The sequence below is a fragment of the Dermacentor albipictus genome, chromosome 5, assembly GCF_038994185.2.
Source record: "Dermacentor albipictus isolate Rhodes 1998 colony chromosome 5, USDA_Dalb.pri_finalv2, whole genome shotgun sequence".
Classification (NCBI taxonomy): domain Eukaryota; kingdom Metazoa; phylum Arthropoda; class Arachnida; order Ixodida; family Ixodidae; genus Dermacentor; species Dermacentor albipictus.
In genome coordinates, this window is record NC_091825.1 from 169,631,261 (window position 1) to 169,658,234 (window position 26,974).

The following is a 26,974-nucleotide window of genomic DNA, read 5'->3' on the forward strand; positions in this document are numbered from 1 at the left end:
TTAAGTAGAAATGATTGCGATTGACCTTTACAAGACTGCGCCGAATCTGTCAGCTGCAATTTCATAAAGAAAATGAAAGACGTCTTCTGAAACGATGAAATGTTTATTTTGCTCTATATAAATGCTCGTTCCGGGCTTCTTCTGCATTCATCCAAAGTTGTGGCACCAGGTAAGCAGCAGTCGTTGCCGTACGATGCTCCACCGGATTCCATCTGCTGAAAGAAAGTAAATTACAAGCATGTATCATTTCGGTATATTGACCTAACAGGAGTATTGCGTGTAGAGGCGAAGCGTTCGTAAGTGGTGAATGAGCGGCATTACAGATAAATTCACTTTTAGGTACATTTCGCAGCAAAGACTCCTCCCAAACAATGCCATAAAATCAGAACATCCGATTTTCAGGCACCCCTCCTTTCCCGGGCATTATTTCCTGCACTTTAGGTGCACAAATACACGGGTGACTGCACGTTTCCAAAACAACTTGGCCTCAGTCGATACGATGGTACGCCAAGTACACAAAGGTGGCTACAACACAGGCTCAGCCAGACCATGTTACACGCTCGCAGAATGCCTTGTAATCGCACTCAAGTCAAACTCGTGGGTGCAAAGCCTGTTTTCAGTCGCTCAGAATACATAAATGTCATGTTCTTGAGCTCCTCCGTGTTATCTTTTACGCGTCCTGCCGGCGCATGCAACACTCCCGTGTTATCACTCTCGGCAATCGCTCGTCGCGTTTTCGAGAAGCGTGAGTACCGAAATAAGGTATATGTTGTTGCAGGGCTATAAAATGCGTCACAAGCTTGTCCCACTAAAATTCAGTACACGCAAAACTAACTCGCTATGGCCAGCTTGCTTTTTCGCTAACAGCTTCACAACCCCAGGCGCGGCGAGCAAGCCTCAAGATATCCCGAAAAGTTACCAAATAAATTACAATACTTTTTCGGGTCAGAGAATGCTTCACGAACTTCTACTAGTAAGATTCAGTACACGCGAAACTAACTGCGGCACACAGCCGAGCTGCTTTTCGCTAACTGCGTCAATAAGCCGGGCGCGGCAACCATGCTTCTAAATTACCCCAAATATAACGACGTTAGTTACAATAATGTTGGGGGCCACAGAATGTGCAAAAACTTGTCTTAGGAGCTACGACGTTGTACACGCATGCACACGCGCAAATGCGTCACACGGCCGAGCCGGTTTTCGCTTACTGCGTCAATAAGCCAGGCGCGGCAAGCGTGCCCAAAAACTACCGAAATAAGTTACAGTAATGTTGGGGCTCATAAAAAGCGTCGCAAACATCTCCCAGGACGAGGCATTAACTCAAATTAACTGCGCCAGGACGGCGGTGCTGTTTTTCGCTAACTGCGCCACTCGAACTAAGCCTAATTGTGATTAAAATGAGCTGCACAATGTCAAACACAATTTCTCACCTTGCCGTAGTCCAGTAGTGCAGTGGTGCCATGTCGAAATGCAGACGACACGCAAGAGAAGCATAGAGAAGGCCAAGAGCCCAATAAAATGGGCTATATCCAAAACAGACGGGTCGCTGAGCACGCGAGCTTCGCACATACGACCATCCACGTTCACTCCTGCGGCTTGTCTGGCGCATGACGTATGCATGCGCGTCTGGCGTGCCGCTAGCTTGTTGCTAGGCAACGCAACAAAAAGTTGCAAAGTATAAGTTCATTCACACGCAAAACTTTTTCACTTTTAGTGGGAAGAAATAAAAAAAAATTAAACGTTGTCTGGAAGTTTATTTCACATTCTTTTTTTCTGATGCTCGCGTCAACTAACGGTTGTTGTTGAAACTAGGCGTGACGTGTTTCCTGTTGCCAGTTTTTGAAGAGTGTCCCCTCTTGTTGAATTTCTTTCTCTATGTCTCGTCATTCAATCTCATCTTGCCTCCGCTATTTCTTCTTTCTCTTCTTTACCCTGTTAGGTATTTAATTACACCTATCCTATTCATTATTTTTTACTCATGAGTTAGCTTTTCTAAACATGGCGTTAGACCATACACATATACCTTATTTACCCAATTCTAATGTGCCCCCTAATCTAACGTGAATCCAATTCTTGCAGGCCTTGATTAAAGTAATAAAACAAAAGTGTGTCTGAATGTAAGATGCACCTGAATGTAAGACACGGCCGACTTTTAAAATAAAGATACTATAGCATGTCCCCACATTCGTGACCAGAAGAAAGGAGATGTGCTGAATATACCTTTACAGAAGAGAAACATTTTCTTTAATGAACTTTTATAATGAAGACGACGCGTCATGCTTACCATATGCTCTTCGTTGGCCACAGATACCATGCTACAGGGATCTGCGTTTTCAAGCGATCATTTTTAGAGATGCTACTACAGTCGAACCTGGCTATATCGAACTAGCAAAAATACGCCTATCATTTCGATATAGAGCATAATTTGATATAAGCCTGCTAAATAATTGGATGTCGTAAAAGCACGTACCATTTATAAGATCACTTTATTGATGAAACTAGCTCTTAGTTTCGCATTAAATAGTCCTGCATTTTCTTCTGCTTGGGCAATTTCGCTGCCTGCGGCGCACGCACTTCCCCACATTGTCTAAGGAGTCGGAGCAGCTGAGGCCGCAACCTTCCGCATTTGCACAGAAGCACTGGACTAGTGTGAGTGCACCAATCACTTCAGAGGATATGGGCAAAGGACCACATCCAACATTATTCCTGGCACTGTACACAGATAGTGAGCTTGGCACAGCACCAATTACACCAGCCCATCTGGTGCCAAGTCACGTGAAATCTCGCAATAGTTGTGGTATCTCCAAAAGTTACTGGCGAGAAATACCACTCGAGATTTCAGTCGAGCACGGAGTCAACTGACACGCACAAACTTTCACAAAATCATACTCTGTCGGCATTTTATAATGGTAGTCACGCTGCATCTGACGTCTCTGACGGTACGCTGTGGTCAATACCACGAATGCGATTTTGGTTTTGTATCTGATAGTAACGCGCAGGCAATTTTCGAACCCATTTTTCTCAGAAAAAAAGCTTTAAATTCGGGTGAATGCGGTGTGCAGTCAAGCACCTCTACAACAAAAGGACCTGTATAAGGAAAGAATAATTTTGTCCCGGGTCTATTGCGAGCGGTGCTGTGCATGACCTTAGCAACGACGTGACTTGTATAATGAATTATTTTGGAGGCCCCAAGCCCTTCGTTATGAAGTTGTTCAACAGTAGGTGATGAAGAAGTGTGAAGATCCAACATGTTTGAATAATGTTATCCAATATGTTCAGATGGATGATGTGTTAGGTTTGCATGCAGCAGTCGGAAAGAAACCTGCATGACGTAAATTCTTACGTTGTTTTTTTTCCTAGGTGCTCACTATATTCATAAGTAAAGGCATATCTTTTCACGAATCACTTAGTGCACTAAAGCACACAACACACATTGTTGCTTCTGAATTTTCTTTTATTCATTATATATATATATATATATATATATATATATATATATATATATATATATATATATATATATATATATATATATATTCTTTTTCTTTTGCATGCAGACGAGATGTCTTGTGCAGACAGAGCAGCCTACAAGCTGTCAAATTTCATGCCGTCATTATGGTGTCCGACAGTGCTACACAGTGTTTCTCTCGCTGGCTATTCAGCTGCACGAGCATCTCTGTAACTTTGGTGCAAGTAGTATTCAAACTGTATCAGTAATCTTTTGGCTCTTTCACAGATCCATAACATGTACAATGAAAATACTGGGTGGTAAGAGGTTACTTCCCTAGCAAAAAAGTCAATAGAAATTAAGGCAGGAAAAAAAAAAAACGAAGCATTTCTGTAAAGTAGAGATGACACAGATGTGTGGGGAAACTTTTTATTTGTTAAGTGCTGTTCTTAACACTTTTCGTACTGTGTCCATTGTGCATTGTTAGCCCGCTAACAAGGGTTTGAGAGGCCGCTTTAGAGACCTTCCACCCCACTCATGGACACACTGCGCTATAAGACGTGAAGGAGGAGAACTATGTCTTTATTTTCTAAGCAGTGTGCCCTTTCCGGCAAGGCAGTGATTTTTGAACGGGCTCTGGAGTTTTGTGATCATGAAAGTAGGAAGCAAGAATGGCTAGCCGCTATCGAATGTTTGAAACACCGCTTTCGAGACCTACCGCGCTGCTCATGCATGCTTTGCCATCGGACGTGAAGTAGAACTATATTTTTGTTTTCGAAGCAGTTCAGTTTTTTTAACTAGAGGCGGTGATTTTTGAACACGCTCCAAAATTTCGCGTTCGTCAAAGCAAGAAGCACAAATGGCTGCCTCTGGGAGTGTCGTGCGCGCTTCAAGAGATCGCAGATCTTGTGACTCTGCTGCGTCTGCGCCTTAGACGCTGAGAGTGACGCTAATACAAACCAGCCCGGCATGCCCAGCTGTAGTGCTTGAAGTGAAATTGTTGTAGTGGACTACCTGTTCAATGAAAAATTAAGGTTTTTTTTTTTTTTTTTGAGTAGTGCCTATTAGACAGCATTACATTTGGATATCTCACTTTTTTTTTTTACATTTCTTAGTAGATACAAGCGGGACTTTACAAACTTTGTTCAATGTTATACCACAATCTTTATGACATATATCTCTTAATAAAACATTTATGCGTGAAAAATGCATTGATTCTGCTTTTTGGTTATGTGTTACATAAAATATTCGGCGTAGTAGTTTCGCCAGAAGAAAAGTTCTCTTGCAACATACCGAAAACACCTATTTCCCTCATGGTAGGGAAAGAGTTAAGTACTTTCTTTGATGCTGACCCCTCTGGTGAACACGTTGTTGATGACACTGCCACATTGCATTGTGGGCACTCAGTATGTGATGTTTAGGGTGACACCAAACACTTCCTCCGTGTAATGGGGGAAGCACTGGTTTGCTGGGTTCGATCTCTTACTACTTCGTTCGAAAGAGCTTATGCAAGTGCAATGCCATCACACAAGGCTGCACAGAACACCCAAGAACAATGGAGCCGTCTCATGATGAACAAGCATGATGACCATCATATGGCTGCACTGGAATGACTTCGCTGGAGGGTGATTCCAAGAGAGATCAAAGATGCATGTTTGCTTGATATTTTTGTCTTGTCTGTTTTTTTATGTTATGTAGGTATATTCATACTGCATGAAACCGAAAAGTTTATTTCCTGAAAGCGTTCCCAGCAAGACAAAAAAATATATTCTCGAAGGTGACGGCACGAGTGTCCTCCTATTGCTTACCACAATATTTTCCGATTTCATGGCTAAATTGCATGCAAACTATAAACGTTGTGTCAAAGGGCTTTTTTGTTAATTTTATTTATTACTTATTTATTTATTTAGTACATACTGCAGACCACATTGTGGTCCTTGCAGGACGGGCAGACATTGAGTACAAGACATATACAAGATAGGTTCGTCTACATTCATAAAATATATAGACTTTACAATGATATATTGCTCACAGAAACATTTAGTAAAAAGATCAAAACGCAATACCTAAATCAATTATTGGAACAAACAGAACGATGTAAAAAAAGGCAAGGGAATTGCACATCAAAGGCAAGGGAGTTTGAGAGCCGAAGACCTGCCCCGCTCATTCAACAGGAAGAACACATTCTATACAGAAAAAACAAGACAATAAAAACTTACATAAAACACAGTCACATGTTGTAAGGGGCGGGCAGCGAATTCCATTCAGAAATAGTTCGGGGAAAGAAGGAGAACTTATAGCTGTCTGTCCTAGCATAGATAGGTGTCAGTGTATCCGAACGATGGTGTCGTGTATACCTAGTGGAGAGATGACTTACATATAGTGAAGGGTCCAGAGCCAATTTGTGATTAATTAGATTATGTAAAAAGTCTAGCCTGTGTTTCTGTCTTCTTTGTTCAAGCGAAGGAATATCGTTTGCCAACATCAACTCTGACGGGGAATCCGAACTTTCGAACTTAGAATAAATAAAACGAACAGATTTTCTCTGTATTCTCTCAAGTTTGTTAACATTGACTTTTGTATAGGGATCCCATGCAACGCAAACATATTCAAGTTTTGGCCGGATATAGGTTAGGTAAGTGAGTAGCTTAACGTTTGAAGGGGCATTTCTTAGTTCGTGTCGCAGGTAGGTTAGCTTCCGAAAGGCGGAAGAACATGTGTTGTCAATGTGAAGGTTCCAAGAAAATTTATTAGTGAACGTTACACGTTATGGTTCACAGTAAATTAGTTCCGCATGTTCTTTTATGCTGTCCACAAACGAAAAGAAATGTAAAAAAATTCTAAACATGACCCAAATTATAAAAATTTTGTAACTTTGATGCGTCTTGGCACGTTTTCTGTTTCACACAGAAACTTGAAAGAAGTGTCGAACATAAAAAATTCTCTTTGGAACATTTATGCAAAGTATTGTCTTCCTACATGAAAGTGAAAGAAAATAGTTTATTGAAATAAAAAAATTTTTTTTCAAAAGCTCATTTTCAAAAAATAAACACCGGTTCCAATTTATGAGAAAAATTTTGAATGGAAGTCCACTTATCTCAGGGAAAACATGGGTGTGGTAACATGTTTCTTCACTTGGCTTATTCGTAAAATATAACAGGCCCATGTTGAGCGTGCTGGCTTCAGTACCTTTGCCGGTTGTCCATCAGTTTGCATTGTATGAAAATCTAGTTTTAATTTCTTTGCTGCTTCAGAACTTTGCTCTGACAGCTTGTTTTCAAAAAAGAAGCCAGCCACGCTTTCGCATGCACTTCACCCCCGCAGCTGATAGCGTCACCTGCACTGGGACAACGCTATCATGAAAAGTCCTAATAGCAGGGAGCAAATATTTTGTCTGCCTCTTGCTCCAACGACTTGCCAAAACCTGAGATTACGCAACCTCCAATACTAAACATGTGGTAAGACAGCTTACATTATGCCACAAAGTCTCGGCACATGCCCACTCTTTGTATACATGGCAGATTACTTCTAAAGCAAGGTGCGCGACCACAGCTGAGACGCGCACCAAAAATGCAGACCGCGAGGTCGCTTCCCTCCTCCTCTTTCTTTTCGCTTGGTGGGAAGGTAGCACTCGTGAAGCCACCATCTTTCTTGTCTCACCCTCACACACCCCAACTCTCACCTAAAGCACAGGGTGTGCGGGGTGCGATAGGACCTCGTTGCACTGGAGCTTCATACGGAGCACGATGCGGTGCCACTTTGGCCGTCGCTCTTGTTGAGCCGCAGTTTAGAGGTGCGTTTGCAAGAAGTCGCTTGTAGTTCCATCGTCTGACCATCTGCGTCAGTGGAAGTTTCCATTTATTGCCTTGGCATTCCTTTGCGGCAGCAGTGAAATTTCGTTGTATTGAAATCGCATGCGAACACACTTCGTTACATTGGGATTCTAAATACATGGTGTTCTATGGACAAGAGGTTATGAAAAGTTAAGTACTTCGTTATATCAAGAATTTTGGTATATTGAAGTTAGTTATATTGAGGTTTAACTGTATTTGTAGTGCTGAGGCATTTTTAACATGACTCAGAAACTAAATGATCGTTATTCTGAAATTTTTGGTATTCTGAAGTTCATAGTACTGATATTTTTACATTAAGACCATAAGAAGTCAGCTGGGGATTTCGGAAAATTTTTTTAATCTGAATTTTTTTTTAATGTGGTGTTCTTAGTAATAAGATTTCAGTATACATTGGTATGATGACAGCATGATGACAATCGTTTGAAAACGACGGCACGTGGACGATGGTATGGCAACAAAAGGATGACTGACGAAGGTGGAATCGTGATGACAGTACTGTCGCTACAACAAAATGACAACGATGGAATGACTATGTACGGTTATGCGATGTCGATAATGGTGTGACAACAATGGAATAATGCGATGGTGTGATGATGACATGACAACACGGTGACAGTAATAGAGCAAGAGCAGCGGAAAGTTGATGATAACATGGCAAGGAAAGAATGAACACACAATGTCATGAAGGCAATGAAATGATGACAGCATGACGACGGCATGCTGGTATCGGCGCTTACATGCATCACCTGCCGCCACAGGCCTCCTTAATTCATCCTTTATCAGGTGTTTGTTTGCACTTTGTTTGGTACCAGCTGAACAAACATGGCTTAGTGTTCCTACAGGGCCCAGATGTTTGAGGGGGATGTGCTCTGCCTCTTTCTGAGGCTTCTTAGCGATGCTGAGCAGCTTTGCAAGTGACGTAATTTAAACTCTGTAGTAGGTGTAGGCCCAATATATGGCACAGGGCATAGGGACATGAGCACAGCAATGGCCAGCATCTCCTAGCAAGGCCATGCACTGGTACCTGATGCGGTTTTAAATTTATAATCGTAAATGTCGCCTGAAAAACAGGTATTTGTATCCAACTACCATCTTGCTGGTCATGCGCAGTGGGAACAGTACACGATGGGGGCATAATCACTAGTGTTCTTGCGCCTCCTTTAACAAGAATTGTGTTGGTGTCCATATATTGTCAATGCAGGCTTGCTTGTTGGTACATGCCTAAGTTTTTTGCTTTGTGATCTTCTTTCCAGCAAGCATTGCAAGAGAAGCTCTTTCTGGAACAGAAGGAAGACCACATTAGGTGTGTGCAGCCGTTCAGTATTTACCTCTTGGCTGCTTTTCTGTGGCCCAAAGAGCTTTCGGCTGTGAGCTTGGTTGCGCAAATATGTGCTTCTTCCTCTACGTGCAGGAATCAACAAATTGAGCAAGAGTCGCGGGACCATGAGCTTGCCCTTCGGCTTGCGCAGGAGAACAACAGTGTAGTTGAAGATATGGGAACACCAGTGTTGCCAGTCAGGTACGCATCACTAGCAAGCTTTCTCTTTGCACCCGGTTCTTGTCTTATACCTGTCACTTTGTTTGGCAGGTCACAGGTGAGGGCCAAATCAGAGGGCAAGTTTGACTTGTCAAAATGGAAGTATTCTGAGCTGAGGGATGTTATCAACACATCCTGTGGTGAGTACAAGATACTATATCTTCATGTTCACAAATCACCGTTGCTTGTAGTGTATTGAATTTTACATATTTATATGAGGAAATCACTTTTCAGACGTTAACTAGTGCAAAAAAGCACAGCAAAATTGGGCAGGGTCATTTCTGAAATTTGTGACATGGCCACATATGTGGGCCTTGGGAAGCTGTACCAGTAGATATTACTTTTGAGCTGTTCATATTATTCGCTACTCTGAGGTTGAGCATTTGAAATAATAATCAAATCATTTTGCCAGTTAATATCTATGCACATTCAATAATCAAATATATGTGCTCTCCTAGTATCGATTATTTGTACTCTGCAATCTCCAGCAGACTGCACAATGCCACATTACTATGCTATGTCAGGGAATAATAACTATTACTTGTGCCTTGTTTTTAATCCTCATCTTTATTTGATAATTACCCAAAATGTGCAGATGTATTGTAGTCAATAATAAACAAACAGGGTAACCTTTTTAGATCTGGAGCTCCTGGCAGCATGTCGTGAAGAGTTCCACAGAAGGCTTAAAGTGTACCATGCCTGGAAGAGCAAAAATGCAAAGAAGGGTGGTGGCGAGACCTTACAGAGCCGAGTTCCCGTTTCACTACAGAATGGAGGTATGTATGTTCTCCAAACCAGTTTCCAGGTTATCTCACATGGAGACCACAGAACTCAAGGTACATGCTTGCGATCTCATGCACACACAAAAGCACTTAGGTATGTGTGCCACCATGCAATAATGGATGCCATGGTGCTGCCATTATACTCCTTGCCACAAACGCAGCACATTTGTAGGCATGAATTTTCCCTACACCATAATATGCATAGAAAAAAGCGCAAATGCCTACAAGATACAACGAATGTGATTTTAACCAGTAAGGGTGGTGCACCTAATAACAGCCTGCTTTATGTATCTCAATCTGTGGTCACTGTGAGATAAAACCCGAACTTCCTGTGAAGCAAAGGTCCTAAATCTAAAGGTTTCCTATTTTGGTCATGTCATGCGGGCTGCCGATTCGATAAAATGTATATTAATGTGAGCTAAAGTGGAAGGTAAGAGAAAGCTGGGTCGCCTGTGCATGAGACGGTTAGATGGGATTCTTACATCCTTAGCAAAGTGCCCCAGTGGGCTTAAAGAACTTGTGTTAAGCAGATCTCACTGGCATTCATATATTTGTAGTGTTACCAAGAGTCGACAGCGACTCGACTGCAAATGACAACTGGTCATATGGGACTACAAAGCGGGTACCAAAGTTTCACCATAGAGTGTCACAAGATACACTTCTCACAGCTGCCCCGCAGGGGCGTCTGCATCAGCAGGCGTTTGGTGTGTTGTGACACCACGTACCCGAGCACACGAGGGTTGGACCCTCCTGCGCGTAGCCGTGCGCGGCTTAGCCGTGTCTGGGGAAAGGGGGATCCTGGGAGATGAGCCGATGCTGGGTGTTTGGACCTTTAAGGCCCCCCGGCGGAGGCAACGCACCTCTTCGGCCTCGGCTTCACATAGGCGGCACCTCCAGACTGACCCACCTGGAGGAAATCGGCAGTCGCCTTTTCCTGTCCTCCTCTCCAATCTTCGTCTTTCTCTCCCACTTTTCCATCTTTCCCGTCTTCTCTTCACTTCTTATTACTTCCATATTTCCTGGCGGCAAGGGTTAACCGTGTGTAATATATCCTGTCTTGGGTAGTATATATATATATATTAGGTTATAGCGGCAATGCACGGCTGGCGTCTGCAGGTATTATTCCCAACCTAGTAGCGTCCCCTAGTTGGGCTTGGTGGTGGGTGGCTACCATCGCCGCCGAATTTTCTAGTGTTTACATGGCAAACGCTTTTCCTCCCCTCCAAGATCGCCCTCAAAAACGAGGGCGCACCGAAGCAACATATCAGTTCCTATTAAAACCAAACCATGACACCTTCCCATAGTTCCATGTCCTTCACAGTGAAGGCAACACAACTATTAGAAAACTATCACCTTTCATAGTATCCAAATGCCTATCAAAGACGATCGGATCAGGCTACAAAGCATCAAAGATGGCAAGCGGAGACCTCCTCCTCGAACTGGCAAAGAAAGAACAAGTCGAAAAGAATCAGTGAACTCAAAAGCATCGGTGACACTAATGTCACAATTTCCTCACATCGCTCGCTCAACACCAGCAGAGGAGTGATATCAGAAGAAGATTTCTTGAACCTCAGTGACAAAGAGCTCCTTGAGGGATTCCAGGAGCAACATGTAATCAAGGTACAAAGGATAACACTTCGACAAAACAACCAACAGATCCCCACAAAACACGTAATACTTACATTTGGCTCCAGTACTGTGTCAAGTTCACTCGACGCAGGGTACCTGAAAATCAATGTCCGACCATACATACCGAACCCGAGGCGGTGCTTCAAGTGCCAGAGGTTCGGACATGCATCACAATCGTGCAGAGGAAAGGAAACATGCGCACAGTGTAGTGCCAACGACCATCCATCTGACAACTGCAATGCTCCCTTGCCCTTGCAATGTGTCAATTGCAAGGGCGATCATCCAGCTTACTCATGGGGCTGCCCTTGCTGGAAAAGAGAAAAAGAAATAATTGCAATAACTGTAAAGGAAAAGATTTAATTCCATGAAGCAAGGAAAAGGCTAGCGCACTTACCTCAAGTAAGCCATGCCAGTGTGACGCGGCAGGGGGCAGCGCCACACCGGTCTCGGGAATCTACAGGGTCCACGTCTGGTACTCCTGAAGAAACCCCAACCGCCCCCTTGGTGGCTAAAGCCAGTGCTGCTCCATCAGCAACAAATACGGGCCCGCAGACAACAGTGCCGCAGGGCCCGAGACGCGTGTCTCGGCGCCTGGCTCTCGATCGTCCAGTGCCTCGGAAAAGGTGATGGAGTTCGATTCAAAAACCCCGGCGTCATTGACGCCAAAAGACCCGCGCTTCTTAGAGCGCTCGCAGAAGAAGAAACATATTATAACTCCTGTGAGAAAGGGAAAGGTAACCTGAATGGTTACCGCCCTTCATAAGAGTAATCAGCTTTTAAATACATGTCACCTACAATTTATAAGCTCACACACATAAGTAATTTTTTTCCCAATTCCAATAATATGGCTTTTATCATACATTGGAACTGCAGAGGCCTAATTCACAATCTAGGTGACATCAAAGACATCATAAATAAGTTATCACCAGTAGCATTCTGCCTTCAAGAAACGAACTTGGGACCCAAACATACACATTTTCTTAATGGTTTTACTGTCGTAAGAAAGGACCGCGAGCACTCCAGCCGTCTATCAGGAGATGTCGCTATTATCGTCCAAGGCGGCATCCCCACACGGAACGTTTCATTAAATACTGCATACGAGGCAGTAGCTGTCACCATTCTATCCTTTAAGACTGTCGCCATTTGTTCGTTGTACAACCCTCCCCATAGCCATTTCACAACTCGAGACCTGGAAAATTTAATTGGCCTGCTGCCGGAGCCTTTTGTTTTAGTTGGAGATTTTAATGCTCATTGCACTCTTTGGGGCAGCGATAAGAAGGACCAAAGAGGACAGACAACTTATAGAAGATTTTGTTTTGGCAAATAACATTTGTCTTTTGAATTCAGGTGCACCAACTCATTTTTCACCGAGTTCACGTAATTTTAGCTGCCTCGATTTAGCATTTTGCCCTCCGGACATTTTTACCGATTTTAAATGGGATGTACTCGAGACTTCATATGGCAGTGATCATCTACCTGCCATAATCAACCTCACCTCAACGCTACCCATTATATCTTACAAACCACGTCAATAAAAGTTACAAATGGCAGACTGGGCTGTTTCTACAGAAAGTGCCAGGCTGGAGGAGCTTACTTTAACAGACTTAAGCATTGACAAAATTAATGAAAAATTTACTAACTGTACTATTTTTGCAGCTGAAAAGGCCATTCCACAATCTTCTGGCGTTGTTCCGAAAAAGCTAAATCCTTAGTAGACACTGTGGGGAGCACGCGCCTCCATTTCCTCCCACATACCCGCGGCGACCCGTTCGCACGTGGCGACGGGTCGTGCCGGCATAGACAGGGGAGAGAGGCACTACGCGCCCTCCGTTTCTTCGTCACTCTGATGATGCGCGTACTACCCTTCTCCTACACGGCTCACGGGAAAGGGAAACGTATCAGGCGGGCGAGGAGGACTTCCCCTCGCACCAAGGTAAAAAGGCATAAAAGCGCGCGACCGAGGGAGACTCCCTCTCTTGGGACGCCGACGCCTTGGACCGCCTGCACAGCACCTGCCGCATCCCGTGAGTGACCTCGTTTGTCTGACCCACCCAGACAACGAGGCAAGCTTTTTTACTACTTTTACGGAGAGGACGTCCCTCCGCGAGTGTTCGATATTGCTAATAGCAATAAACGTTGTTACCGTTGACATCGCTGGTTGCCTTATTCGTCCGAACCCGGCGTAGCCACGATTCCCGTGCTACGGGTTGGGAGTACCATGGAGCGACTGCGTGGGGCTAGATCCGGAGCTCGCTTTCAGCCCTAGCCGCACGCAGAGTGGAACCCCCACAACACATAAGTGCACCATAGTAAGAAAGCTGCAAAATAAGGCCTGGGGAATCTTACGCAGGTACCCAACACATAACAACTTTCTAAATTTTAAACAAGCCAAAGTGAAAGCTCGATACATTCGGAGACGGGTGGAAAAGGTGTCTTGGCAGAAATATATATCTACATTTAATAGCACCGTCACATCCAAAAGGATGTGGGAACAGGTAAGGAAGTTTAACTGGGACTACTCATCATACACGATACCCATACTTACGCCGTCAGGCACTCAGACAACACTACAAGAACAAGCGAATATACTTGGGGAACATTTCTAAAACATCTCTAGCTCGGCTAATTATTCAAACACGTTCTTAAAATACAAACTGTCAGCAGAAAAGGAGAAGCTACCAACTGCTTGTATGTCAAGGGATGAATACAACTCTCCATTCACGGTACAAGAACTTAACAGGGTTCTCTGCGCTGGCAAGAAAACTGCAGTAGGTCCTGACCGGATTCATTATTCCATGCTCGCACACCTGTCCCAAGCATCCGTAGATGCTCTCCTTAAATTTTTTAACAAAGTATTTGAATCCGGAAGCTTGCCAAAAAGTTGGAAAAACGCAATAGTTGTGCCTTTCTTAAAAACAGGTAAATGCCCCACATCCCCAAGCAGCTTTCGACACATTGCCCTGACAAGCTGTTTGGCGAAAACATATGAAAGTATCATAAATGCCAGATTAACTTTCACGCTTCATATATGGAACTCCATTGATTCTCATCAGTGTGGCTATAAAAAAGGGTGTTCAACGACAGACCACCTTGTCTGACTTGAACACGAAATACGTGAGGCATTCGTACACAAACAGCACTGCCTGGCAGTGTTCTTCGATTTAGAAAAAGCGTATGACACCGCGTGGAGATTCGGGATCTTACGTGACCTCGCTGCGTTAGGAATCCACGGCAAAATGCTAAACTGTCTCGCTAATTTTATGTCCAACAGAGCATTCCAAATCCGTCTAGGCAATGTTCTCTTGTGCACATTTATCCAGGAAAACGGCGTGCCACAAGGTTGCGTACTAAGCACAACACTCTTTATGGTAAAAATAAACCCTGTTAGCAAAGTCATTCCCCCCTCTGTTATGCACTCCATATACGTCGATGATCTGCAAATAGCGTGCCGCGCCTCAAATTTACGAACATGTGAAAGGCAGCTCCAGATAACAATTAATAAACTAATGGAGTGGGCTGAGAAAAAGCGCTTTCGCTTCTCTACTCAAAAAACTGTTACAGTGCTATTCTCGCAAAAACGAGGGTTGTACTTAGACCCGAATTTAAAATTGAATGATGTCGCGCTGCCGGTAAAACAAGAATATAAATTCTTAGGAGTAATCTTTGACAAAAAACTAAACTTTCTATCCCACATTAAAACACTAAGGATTAAGGCAAACAAAGCATTGAATATCCTCAAAGTTTTATCTCATAAGCACTGGGGTTCCGACCGAACCTGTCTTTTACGTATTTACCGGTCTCTTGTGCGTAGCCTTTTAGACTACGGCTCCGTGGTTTACGGCTCAGCCAGACAGTCCTATGTCCAATGACTTGATCCAGTACATAACCTTAGATTGCGACTGGCAAGTAGTGCCTACAGAACGTCGCCTATTCAAAGTTTATATGTTGAATGTAATGAATCCTCATTACAGCAGCGCAGAGCATTACTCACATTCTCTTACTTACTCAGAATTCAGTCATCACCGCAACACATATGCTACAACATCGTCACACAGTCCAACTCATGCTTATACTACACAAATAAACCGAACGTGATTAGGCCGCTTGTCCTGCGGTATGAGCAATACTGTCGGGATTATGACATTCCCCATGAAGTCCTCCAGGTTGCCAAGAAACCACAATGGTTGGCCCCATGGTACGATTTGACACAGTTGTGCGACTGGACATTAACACATGCAAAGAAAAGAGACACTCCACATGAACACATTATACAAGAATTCCGTGCTCTTCAGGACAAATATCAAAATAACATGCAATATTACACTGATGGCTCCAAAACGAAAGAACACGTGGGTGTGGGGGTCGTAACAGAAAATTGGGAGAAAAGTATTCGATTGCCACAACACGCCTCTGTTTTCACTATATGGGTTGTTGTTAAAAAGATTATCGCTGATACACAAAAATGCAGTCATATACTCAGATTCTTTAAGCACACTGAAGGCTCTACATCTGAAATCTGAGTGTGAACCCCTGATAGGAGACATCTTAAACATGGTGGCTTTTAACGAATACGGGAGGTCAATTCGTTTCTGCTGGGTCCCAAGCCATGTTGTGATACTGGGTAACGAACCAGCTGATAGATATGCATTGATGGCAGTGCACAAAGACATTACAAACACAACACTCCCATATAAAGATAGCATCCGTGCAATTAGAAAAGCCTTAACGGTAAAATGGCAATGCAAATGGGACCGTTGTGCCGACAAGCTACATCTCACGAAACCCATAGTTGGCGAGTGGCAGTCATGCTATCATCAGGAGCGGTTCATTGAAGTAGTTTTATGCCGACTACGCATTGGGCACACACACCTCACACCTAATTACTTACTTACGAAAGAAGACACACCGACATGCGAGAAATGTCAACAGCCACTAACAGTTATGCACATATTACTCACATGTACGCAGATTGAAACACACAGACGAACACTTTTGCACAAATTATATCAACTACACATACCTTTAGACCCTGCTCTAATTTTAGGTGATGATCCGCTAGTCCCATTATGTGACGTCCGTAAATTTCTAGACGACACTGGATTTTTACATAAAATGTAGATTATTAACACAGCCTTTTCCTTCATAAACTGGATTTTAAAACACCTCGTGTTTGGCGCAGCATAGCCTTAGCCGTTTTCGCACCATTAAGCGCCCATTTAACTATTAACTTCTCACAACTGTGTCAATTTATGATTATAATTAATATTTGACAAGCTCTAGGATATCTTCATCCACTCATCTTTATGCCTTACGATACCATAATCTTTTTTCTTCCGCTTAATTTTATTTCTCCTCTCCTTGCACAGAGTAGCATGTGCATAATTCATCAGTTATGTCTTTCTCCAATTAGACTCGGCATTCATGTGCCATGAAAGGTAATTAGTGATCAGAGTACCAAGGTGGTGCCAAAGTCTCGAGGCCAACTCTGCTTTCAAGAAAAGTTTATCTGCATTTAAGCACTATCCCCTGCATTCACAGTAGCACAGCATTCTTGCTACTTTTGGAATGTGTTCTGGAGGTCTCCTTTCCAAAGTGTGTTGAGCCCATGTGCATTTCGCACTGTACTTTAGAATGGAAGTGGGAAGAGAGTGAAGTCAGCAGGAGCCAGATCTCATGAGTACGGTGGGTATGAAAGAGAGACCATGTTGTTTCCAGTGAGAAACTTGTGCGTAAGGAAAGCTCTGTGACAGGATGCACTGTTATTGCACAACATTCAATCTCTTATGCACAAGTCAGGCCTGTAGGTTTATGCCTCAGGAGCAAAGGAGAGAGACAGCTGACCTAACGTTGAGTGGGTGGGGACATTTCATTTATAATACCCCTCAGGGCCAAGGGCATTACAGAAGGGGAGTGGTAAATACAAAAAGAAGACAAAGACAGTTGGTTACATGAGTGTTTAAATGGCACCTGTATATACAACATTAGCTAAGGCTTCACGGGACTGCTCATAATTAATAAGGCCTACAACTTCTGCGGGAAGATGGTTCCAGTCACGCGAGGTTCGTGGCAGGAATGATTGTGAAAAACTTTGTGTTGCATGACAAAATACCGACTTTGTACTGATGATCAATGCCACGGGATACATAAATTGGATGGGGGATGAGGTGATCTCGTAGAGTATGGTGATGGTACAACTTGTGGAAGAGGGCAATACGAGACAGTTTTCTGCGAGATGCCAGCGACGGGAGCCAAAGATTAGATTTTATGTTAGTTATACTCGCTGTGTGGTTGTAGTTAGCAAGAATAAAACGTACAGAGTTATTTTGAACCATCTCGAGGTCAGTGATTAGGTTTTCATAAGCAGGGTCCCATACCGGAGTCGCGTATTTGAGTTTGGGCCATATTAATGTTTTGTATAACAAAAGTTACAAATTAGTAGGTACGTTGAAAAAGTTGCGACGTAGGTAGCCAAGCATGCGATTAGTGTTTTTGATTATGTTCTCAGTATGAAGAGACCAGTTTAGGTTAGAAGTGATGTGAACACCAAGATATTTATATAAAAAAACTGATTCCAACGACATGTTGTTAATGTAGTACGACGGCATTGTAGATGTTTTCCTAGAAACACGCATGACTTCGCATTTGTTAATATTGAGTTCCATTAACCATTCATTGCACCAGTTCCCTATAAAGGTAAGGTCTGACTGAAGTAATTCAATATCGTTAGCATTGGTAACTTCTCTGAAAATGACGCAATCATCAGCGAATACGTGGATATGGGAGTTGATAAGCGAGAGAAGATTATTAATGTAAATTAGGAACAGTAGGGGTCCAAGGACGGAACCCTGTGGAACACCTGAACAGACCTCTGTAAAACTGAGTTAATGCCGTTAGCACAAACAAATTGCGAGCAGTTGAGAAGAAAACACTCAATCCATTTCAAAAGGTTACCGTCTATGTTAAGTTGTTTTAGTTTATGAAGTAATAGTTTGTGACACACCTTGTCGAATGCTTTTGAAAAATCTAAGAATATACAATCAGCTAGTGATGATTTGTCAAGAATGTGGTGTAGTGCATGTGTAAATGATATTAATTGGGTATCACAGGAGTAAGATTTCCGAAAACCGTGCTGTGCTGACGTAAAAAATGAGTTCAATTCAAGGAAATGAACCAGGTTAGTAAAAATAATATGTTCAAGCATTTTACAGTATGTACTGGTGAGAGAGATGGGACGATAATTATTAGGGGATGCTTTGCTGCCGGATTTATACACTGGAATCACTTTGCCTATTTTCCACTCATTGGGTAGCGTACAATGGTCAAGGGATTGCTGGAAAAGTTTGTATAGTATAATGGAAGAATAATATGAAGTGTTTTTTAAAAATTTCGAATTAATACAATCGTATTCGGCAACAGAATGAATGCATAGTCCATCAATAAGCTTAATGACACCGGATGGAGCAACAATTATGGAAGGCGTGGTAACACAGTTACGGTGCTGTGTACTTGGCATATGTGTGCTGGATGTGGCTGTGAAATTTTCTGAAAATGTATGGTTTAGTATGGTGGCAGAAAGGTCGGAAGGAATTGGAACACCGGAAGAGTCGGGTTAAGGCAAGGCTGTTGTCAGTCGAAGGAATAATTGCACGGCAAAATTTTTATACATTAGTGGTAAGCATTGAAGGGAAAACCTGTGATTCGAAGTGCTTTTTGGCGTCTTTAAGCACTTGTACATATGCGTTTGACGCCGCAGTATACGATGCCCAGCGTTCAGCTGTGGGTGAAAGCTTTCTAATGCGGTAGAGACGCTTCTTTTTATTTGATAAACGCTTAATGCAATTATTGTACTGGGGAGAGTTTGCGTGAGTTGTAATGGTGCGTTGAGGAATGTACTGTTCAGCTAGATGGTTGACTATAGCTGTGAACATGTTCCAATTAGTTTGTGCACTATGGTGTTCAAAGCCATTAAGGAAAACGCCAATAAACGAAGATAGTGCATTATTTATGGCCTGATAATTTGCTCTGTAATTGCACATTGCACTCCCCAAGAAGCTTTCGCATTCGGCGTAGCAGTTGGGAGGGGCGCCGGTCGCCAAGGTCCTCCTCAGTAAGGAGCTTCTAGAGGCAGATGTGTTCCGATAGCATGAATCTCTCCAGCACCTTGGTCTTGAGGTGCTGATATGGTGTAGCACCCGTGGAGGTGGCGAGAATGTCCGAAAGCTTGCTGAGAATATCGGATGAAGAACTGAGGCGACATGGTAGTAGCACGTCATTTCAGAGGTGATGCAGTAAAGGCAGAATTGTGCCTCGATCTGGTGAAACCAAACTTGCGGGTTCTGGGGCCAGAAGGATGGGAGGCGAAGCTGCAGCAGTGAGACATCCTGTGGGCGAGTCCTGTTCTGTGGAGGGTTGGTCAGATCAGTCATTGTGTTCGTCCTGGGTCACCACTTGTAGGCTCATGCCTCATGAGCAAAGGAAACAGACGGCTGACCCGAAGCAACGGCAGACTAAAACGGCGAGCCGTGGCTTCACTGTCTTTATTTTCTTTCTCATTTGGGCACGCGTGTTCCGGGTTCTAAGCACCGCTCCAGGGAGGGCACTACAGGCCAATTTGGCGGAATTTACTCCCCCAGACACACTCAAATGCAGTAAAACTACCTCTTGATGGTCTGGTCATTTGGCACAAATTCCTGATACACAATGCTGCTATTGTAGAAAAAGACAGGTAATGCAAAAGGATAGAAAGTTGGGCGAGTTGGTACGGTAACATGATCTTGGATTGTAGCGCGACGTGGCACGGACACAGACCAGAAGCAGTTGTTAGTTGAGAGTTGGCGCTTGTCCTGTCTGCTTCTAGTCTGTGTCCGTGTCACTTTGCGCTACCATCCAAGATCATAGAAAAAGACCATAAGCACACACTTTGTTGAGCTGTGGACTTTCCTCACCTGTTTCACTCTGAGAAATGATGGGTTCATCCACTGCAAAGACTGTTGCTTTGTTTCGTACCCGTGCACTCGAGTTATGTCACTAGTAATGATCCTCAACATGAGCAAAGCTGACAGTATTCTAGGCAGACTTTGGCGTGACGTTCCTCTTGCTCTTGAATCAGCAGCTCTCTTGGCAGCAACACGCTACATGTTCAAATTCCATGTTAGGATTGACCACACAAATCCATACACGATACCGAAAATGGCAACAATGTACAGGGCTGTTCTTTGGCTGTCCACATGCACAAAGTGCCACATTGTTTCAACATTTTCGGGGCTTGAGCTTGTTGGTCTTCCTAATCGCTACGCCGGTTTCCAGTACATTCTTCTACCCTTGAATTGCGTGTCACACAAAGCCCCCCACTTGAGTCATAGCTGCGTATCAAACATCTGTGATAGATTTGCTCAGTTTCATGCGGAACTTGACATTTGTTCTGTGTTCGAGCTTGCAATCTCTGATAAGGTCACAGACAGAGGTTGTCAGACTGGCAGCAGTTACTGAGCTCCTAATTCAAACTGGACGATTTCCTGCACTGCTCCGGCGTATCGGGGTTGGTGCTACCTGCAACTGTGTACGTTGTGAAATTAGTCACAGAACTTTTTGACACCACCTCATACTTGCAAGAGTTTATTGGGCACCAGGTAGCAGCACTGTAAAAAAAATGTACAGTAAAACCTTGTTAATTCGAAGTCATCGGGACTGCAAAAAATCTTCGCATTAAGTTGCTTTTCAAATTAACCGAAAACACAAAGAAATGCAACCAAGGCAAACAATTTCGTTGCAGGAATGCGCTATCTTTATTCGGCGATCTTTGGATTACCTAAAGTAATCAGACATGCTGGTTTGCGGCATCCTGTAGTTCAAGGCTCCAAGGCTCATGTTTTCTAGTTGGCCAACTACATGCAGCATTTGAGAATTTCCACCGTGGCACTCAACAAAACTGCAGATAATGTTCAGCGATCCAATAAGTTCCCAGAGAGTGGGTGCTTGGGAGGGCTCGTTAGCATCGTTGTCGTCGCTGTCATCGCACATAGTCACATCAGCGGTAGCTTCACTTTTCAAGTCTGAGTAGCACGTTTGTTGATCATTTTCAAAGTTCCAATACTCGGCAAAGCCGATTGCACCGGATTCGCTATCCTCTGCACAGAGTGCATTGATGCGGTCGCAATACTCGGCTCCTTCTTCATCAAGTGCACATGAATAGTCAGCATCGACGGTGCTTTCCTTCGAGAAGGCAGCGTGTTCAGAACACCGCGTGATCAAAGTGGGTTCCACTTGCTTCCATGCACACACAGTAAGACATATGGCCCCGAGGAGGTCGATGGAGTAGGTACTTCTTGCCGTTGTCGTAGCAAAGGAGCATGCGCTTCAGCAGGATGTGGCAGTAAATCTTCCTCGTGTGGGGAATGACGCCTTGGTCCATTGGTTGCGAGATCGACGTGGTGTTCAGATAAAGAAATACCATCCTGATAGCTTTCAGATGCGAGATGTCACCATGCGCCGGGCAATTATCAACAATGAAGAGTACATTCCTGCCTGTGGCCGCGAACTTGCGGTCAAGCTGCCAAACATAATCTTCAAATATTGCACCTGTGACCCAGGCTTTCTTATTATGCCGGTAGGTAAGCAATCCTTTGGCGGCAGCCATGCATTTTTAAAGCAATGAGGCTTCCCACTCTTTCCAACTACGAGTGGCGGCAGCTTATGTTTACCGCACATGTTTGCGCCAAACAGAACGGTAATTCTTTCCTTGCCCTGCTTTTGACCCTTGACTGTGGTCTCCTTCGCTGCGAACATTTTTGTGGGCAGCATCTTGTAAAAAAGGGCTGCTTCTTCAAGGTTGTACACATCGTCTGTTCCGTACTTGCTAAGCAACGGAGCAAATGTGTGTTTCTTCCAGTCGTCGGCGACACTTGCATTTGCGCTGCCACTCTTACCACAAACGGCTACGAAGGTCAAGTTATTGCACTCTTTAAAATGGCTGAACCATCCATTGCTACACTTGAACTCTTTGTGCCTAAGTTGTAGAGACAAGTCGTTGGCCTTGTCCAGCAGTTTCGTTCCATTGACGGGAAGGTAGACTGCGTTTGCTTTCTGCTGCCAGTGATGTAAAGCTGATTCCACATCTTGGTACGTGGGAGCCCGTACTCGCAACCGCTTCGAAGATTATGTCTTGCTATAGCCCTCCAGTACCTTCGACTTGTTCTTCAACATTGTGGACAACGTCAAGAGGGGCACACTGTGCCTTTCAGCCAACTCAGTCTTGGAACACGTGTTCTTACCTGCTTCTTGGATCAAGCAGAACTTCTGCTGTAGTGTTAAAGTCTTATACTTTGGCATCTTCACTCACTGGCACTTCTACACAGTTCAGAAAAAAAAAAAACACGCTAGCTGCAACACCCCTAACCACCGCACACAAAGAAGCGATGCAGACCGGCGGTGCGCGCACACACGTCGCCACAGGCGCGGAGAGAGAATGGGAGAACGGCAGCCAGTGACAGCGGCACGGAACAGGCGCTGATGCTGCGACCACTGCGACAGCAAGGAGCATACGGAGTGGGGGACGAGAGCACTTGACAAAAACCGGTTTGCCCGCTGCGTTGCAGTAAAGCACGTCTTCTCCTCTGCAGGCGCGCGTTTCAGCGGTGTGCGGGGTGTACCGTGGACTGATGCTAGCAGTATTACAGGTCAGGTGCTTCGTCTATAAATAATCGCAATTGCTACATGGCGTCGCCTCGTGGCTCTGAACGGCTGTCATTTTGTCGGGTTCGTGGTGAAATGGGAATTGGGAATTGCCGCATAGCACCCCAAATCTTTGAATTAACTGGGTTGGCCTAGGCCGCCGGTTCGAATTATTCAGTCAAATTTACATTGGAATATATGGTACTGCAGAAAACCTTCGAATTAACCAGTATTTCAAATTAACCGAGTTCGAATTAACAAGGTTTTACTGTATGTCCACACACTAGTAATGCAAATGTGATGTGATATGCGCCGTAATTTACTTATTTTGATGTATGATGCACATAATAAATGGGGGCAGGAAAGATGAGTGGGACAGATATTACGCTGTGTGTCCCCCATCATTCTATTCTTGTGTCCACATCTATTTTACGTGCATCATATGCCTTATCGTGCTCAACTAACTTACCCATCCAGCCATCTGTGTTACTTACCGTATTTACTCGCATAATAAATGTATTCGCGCAGTGAATGCACCCCCTACTTTTACAGTGAAAAAGTGTGTTTGTTCTTTTCCTTGCGTAATGGTCGCAGGAGGCACAATACAATTTGGTGTCCGTTACAGCGTCCAACACGCGGGAACAGCTGCCAGATCCAAGGCATTTTGCCGTGCCATAGCGCCAGATCGGATGCCCAGTGCACGTCAAAAGTAGGAGACACGGTATAATACAGCAGCTAGATCTGAGGTGTTTTGCTGTGCCTTAGCGCCCGATTGGACAGCCTTACGTGCGACAAAAGTATGAGGGAGACACAAGATACAATTCTGCATTCCAATACGGCAATCTCACATGCCGAAACAGCAGCTGGATCTGAGGCGTACTGCCATGCTGTAGTGTCAGCTCGGACGCCCGGCATGCAGCAAAAGTTGGAGACACGGCGTGCATGGCAATGTGCCTCGGATGCTGCTGCCAGTCTGGTACGTCGGAATCTTGCACACCGAATGTTGCTCTCAGTCAGTCTCTTACATTTTAGAGGTGGCTACAGGAAAGAAAAAAAATCTGCGACACCATGGACTCGCGCACATGGGGATGGACCCTCCTGCGTGTAGCCGTGTCTGGGGAAAGGGGGATCCTGGGGGTTGAGCTGATGCGAGGTATTTGGACCTTTAAGTTCGGACCTTTAAGTTCGGACCCTGTGGAGGCAACACACCTCTTTGGCCTCTGCTTCACATAGACGGCCCATCTGGAGGAAATCACCAGTCACCTTTTCCTGTCCCCCTCTCCACACTTTTTCTTTTTCCTTTGCTGTATCTTCTTTCCTGTCTATTCTCTTTCCTCACTTCCAAATTCCTGGGCAGCAAGGGTTAACCATGTGTGCCTAACCAGTCTTGGTTGTACTACATTTGGTTATGGCAGCGATGTACAGCTGGCGTTGGCAGGGCTTCCCTTGCAGTTTCTCCTGTCATGTCCCCACATTGGGTTCCTTGGTGGGTGGGTGGCGTCACTGCCGAAAACCCCATCTGTAAAAACGAGTATGCACCGAAGATGTCTTCCAGTTTGTTGCACGCCGAATACAGAACTTTCCTCGATCTTATGTAATTCATTCTGAAAAACCAGACGAACTGAGACATTCAAAGTCTCTAACAAAAGTTTTCTGTCCAGGTTATAAGGTGATGAGGATGGTAAGCGGTGATCTCCTCTTGGAGCTCCGCAATCAGAAACAATATGACAAACTGCCCAAATACAGTCGACTCCCGTTAATACAAACTTCATGGGGACCGCAAAAAACTTCGAATTAAATGAACTTCCAATTAAGCACAAAACACAAGAACAGCACTTTATTTGTAGCAAAAGCGAGTATAGTTGGTCATCTTGCTCTGCTTCTTGCCGAATCGCGCTGCTGAAAGCAAGTTCTGCAGGCTGTAGATGTGGCGGAACGCTTCTTCCACGTTACCTTCAACGGCAAAGAAGCGCTCCGCGAGAGCAAGGCCCGCAGCTACATCGGCAGCCTTAGGTTGCGGCTCGCCTTCAACATCATCGTCGCTTTCCTGGGTCGCTTCCTGGGGCTGAATAATCTCCACAATTTCGTTATCTGTCAGTGCACTGCACGTTTCGACCGCCTTGTCTACGGCGACATAAACTTCAATATCGACGTCCCCGAGAGCATCACCAAAATCAGTGCCATCAAGCTCGCTTGTTGACGCTTCCTCTGCTGAAATTGCAGAGGCATCCTCCGAAGAAGCTGCCACAAAACCGCAAGCCCTGAAGCAGTTTGCGATTGTTTCTTGCTTCACACGATCCCATGCTCGCGCTAACATGTGAATGGCACTGAGCAGGCTCGCCTCCTATTTTGCAGAGTGGCACATTCGCGTGAGCACTGCAGTGATCGACAAGGAACAACACCTTGCAATTCGAAGAAGCAAACTTGCGGTCCAATTTGCTTATCCAGCTCATGAAGATTTCGACCGTCATCCACACTTTTTTGTTCGCCTCATAGCCCACAGGCAGTGTCTTTACGCCTTTAAGACATCTCGGCTTGGCGGCTTTCCTGATCACAAGTAAGCGACATCGTTCCATGCCAGTCATGTTTGCCGCGATCAGCACCGACACTCTCCTTGCTGCGTTTGCCCCCAGCACAATCGTCGTCCTTGAATGTCAGGGTCTTCTCTGGTAGAAGCGGATAGAAGAGTGCAGTCTCATCTGCATTGAAGATGTCTTCCGGTCTGTATTCGCCGAGATATTCACGCAGCTTTCCGTCCTTCCACGTGGCGCATGTTTCCTGGTTAACGGACGCTTTTTCACCACACACACTCTTAAAGACCAGGTCATGGCGATCTTTAAAGCACATCAGCCATCCACCTGACGAAATGAAGTCATCGATCCCCAACATTAGAGAGTTTTAGTTTAGGAGATGCAAGGCGCTGGGGCCCCTAGCGCTTGGGTGCGTTTGCGTACGCAAGCGGAAACACGTTATAGGTTAGTGGCCCCAAACGCAAGCCGCATTGAGGTCGCATGCGCTCGCAGCACCATCAGCGTCTGATCCTTGCTGCGTTATCATTTTTTAAAACATGAAATCAAGCATATGAAGTAAAGCACATAAAACTATTCTTATTAAAAGCAATTAACAGAGAGGTTTGGAGTGTCCGGTATTCAGGTGAACGCAGGCTGGGGCGTTGGGGTGGAGCCATAAACGGGAGCGGTCTGCATGGTGCAGTCACCTGTTGGCGCAAAGCTCAAACAGACAAAAACAGCGAATATTGCAGTGACCAAGTGTATTTTACTTTGCTGCGGGTATAAATTTTTGGCAGCAACACAATTACACCGCTGCTGAAAATTTACACCAGCAGCGAAGTAGAATAGACTCGGTTACAGCAATATTAGCTGCTTTTGTCCATTTGAGCTTTGCGCCGCCTGGTGGATGCACCATACAGGCCGCTCCTGTTTATGGCTCCTCCCCGACGCTCCAACTGCGTTTATCTGATTACCGGACACGCTAAACCTCTCCAATATATATAAAAACGACGTCTGTTGACACTTGGCGAAAGATGTATTAGATTATCTACCCGCTAGCTACGCGTAAGTTCTCCTACACCGTGAGAGTCACGTGGGTAATGTGACTAGAGTCACTGGAAAAAATTTTAGAGTACCGCAAAGGTCGGGATTTGACTGGCAACACTGAGCTGCCACCGCCATATACCTTCCAAGCCGACTGCGTTGCTGGAAGGCCGCCGTGTTGGAAGAGCTTGATATTCGGTGACACATCGGGTTGAGTGTTTATTGAAGTACAAATACTTTGTGCCCGGATATAATGGTTGCTAAGAACGAAAATAAAATGTTATGTTGTGCGAAGTAATGCAGCCGGTGGTTTATTTGCACGCCGATCATGTTTACTGCTGGAACTGCGCTACGATTGTGGGCAGCAGCTTAGCGCTGCTATCGGGAGCTTATGCACGCATTTTTTTCCCCTTCCGCGAAGCGAGCTACGAAAGAAACATTCCGTGACTTCGAGCCGGAATGAGGCAAGCTTGTGCTTTTGGACATGAACATCGTGGACC

The 26,974-nt window shown here is 44.6% G+C and overlaps 1 protein-coding gene across 4 annotated transcripts in view; it reads left to right on the plus strand.

Moving 5' to 3' along the window:
- jar (Myosin heavy chain 95F jaguar) overlaps window positions 1–26,974 on the plus strand; it is a 207,026-nt gene that overhangs the window by 152,107 nt on the left and 27,945 nt on the right. For all 4 annotated transcript variants that reach the window (XM_070539306.1, XM_070539307.1, XM_070539305.1 and 1 more), the window contains 4 exons: window positions 8,556–8,605; window positions 8,714–8,821; window positions 8,891–8,979; window positions 9,478–9,615. In XM_070539306.1, the coding sequence (XP_070395407.1) occupies window positions 8,556–8,605; window positions 8,714–8,821; window positions 8,891–8,979; window positions 9,478–9,615 (385 nt within the window). The remainder of the gene's footprint in view (window positions 1–8,555; window positions 8,606–8,713; window positions 8,822–8,890; window positions 8,980–9,477; window positions 9,616–26,974) is intronic.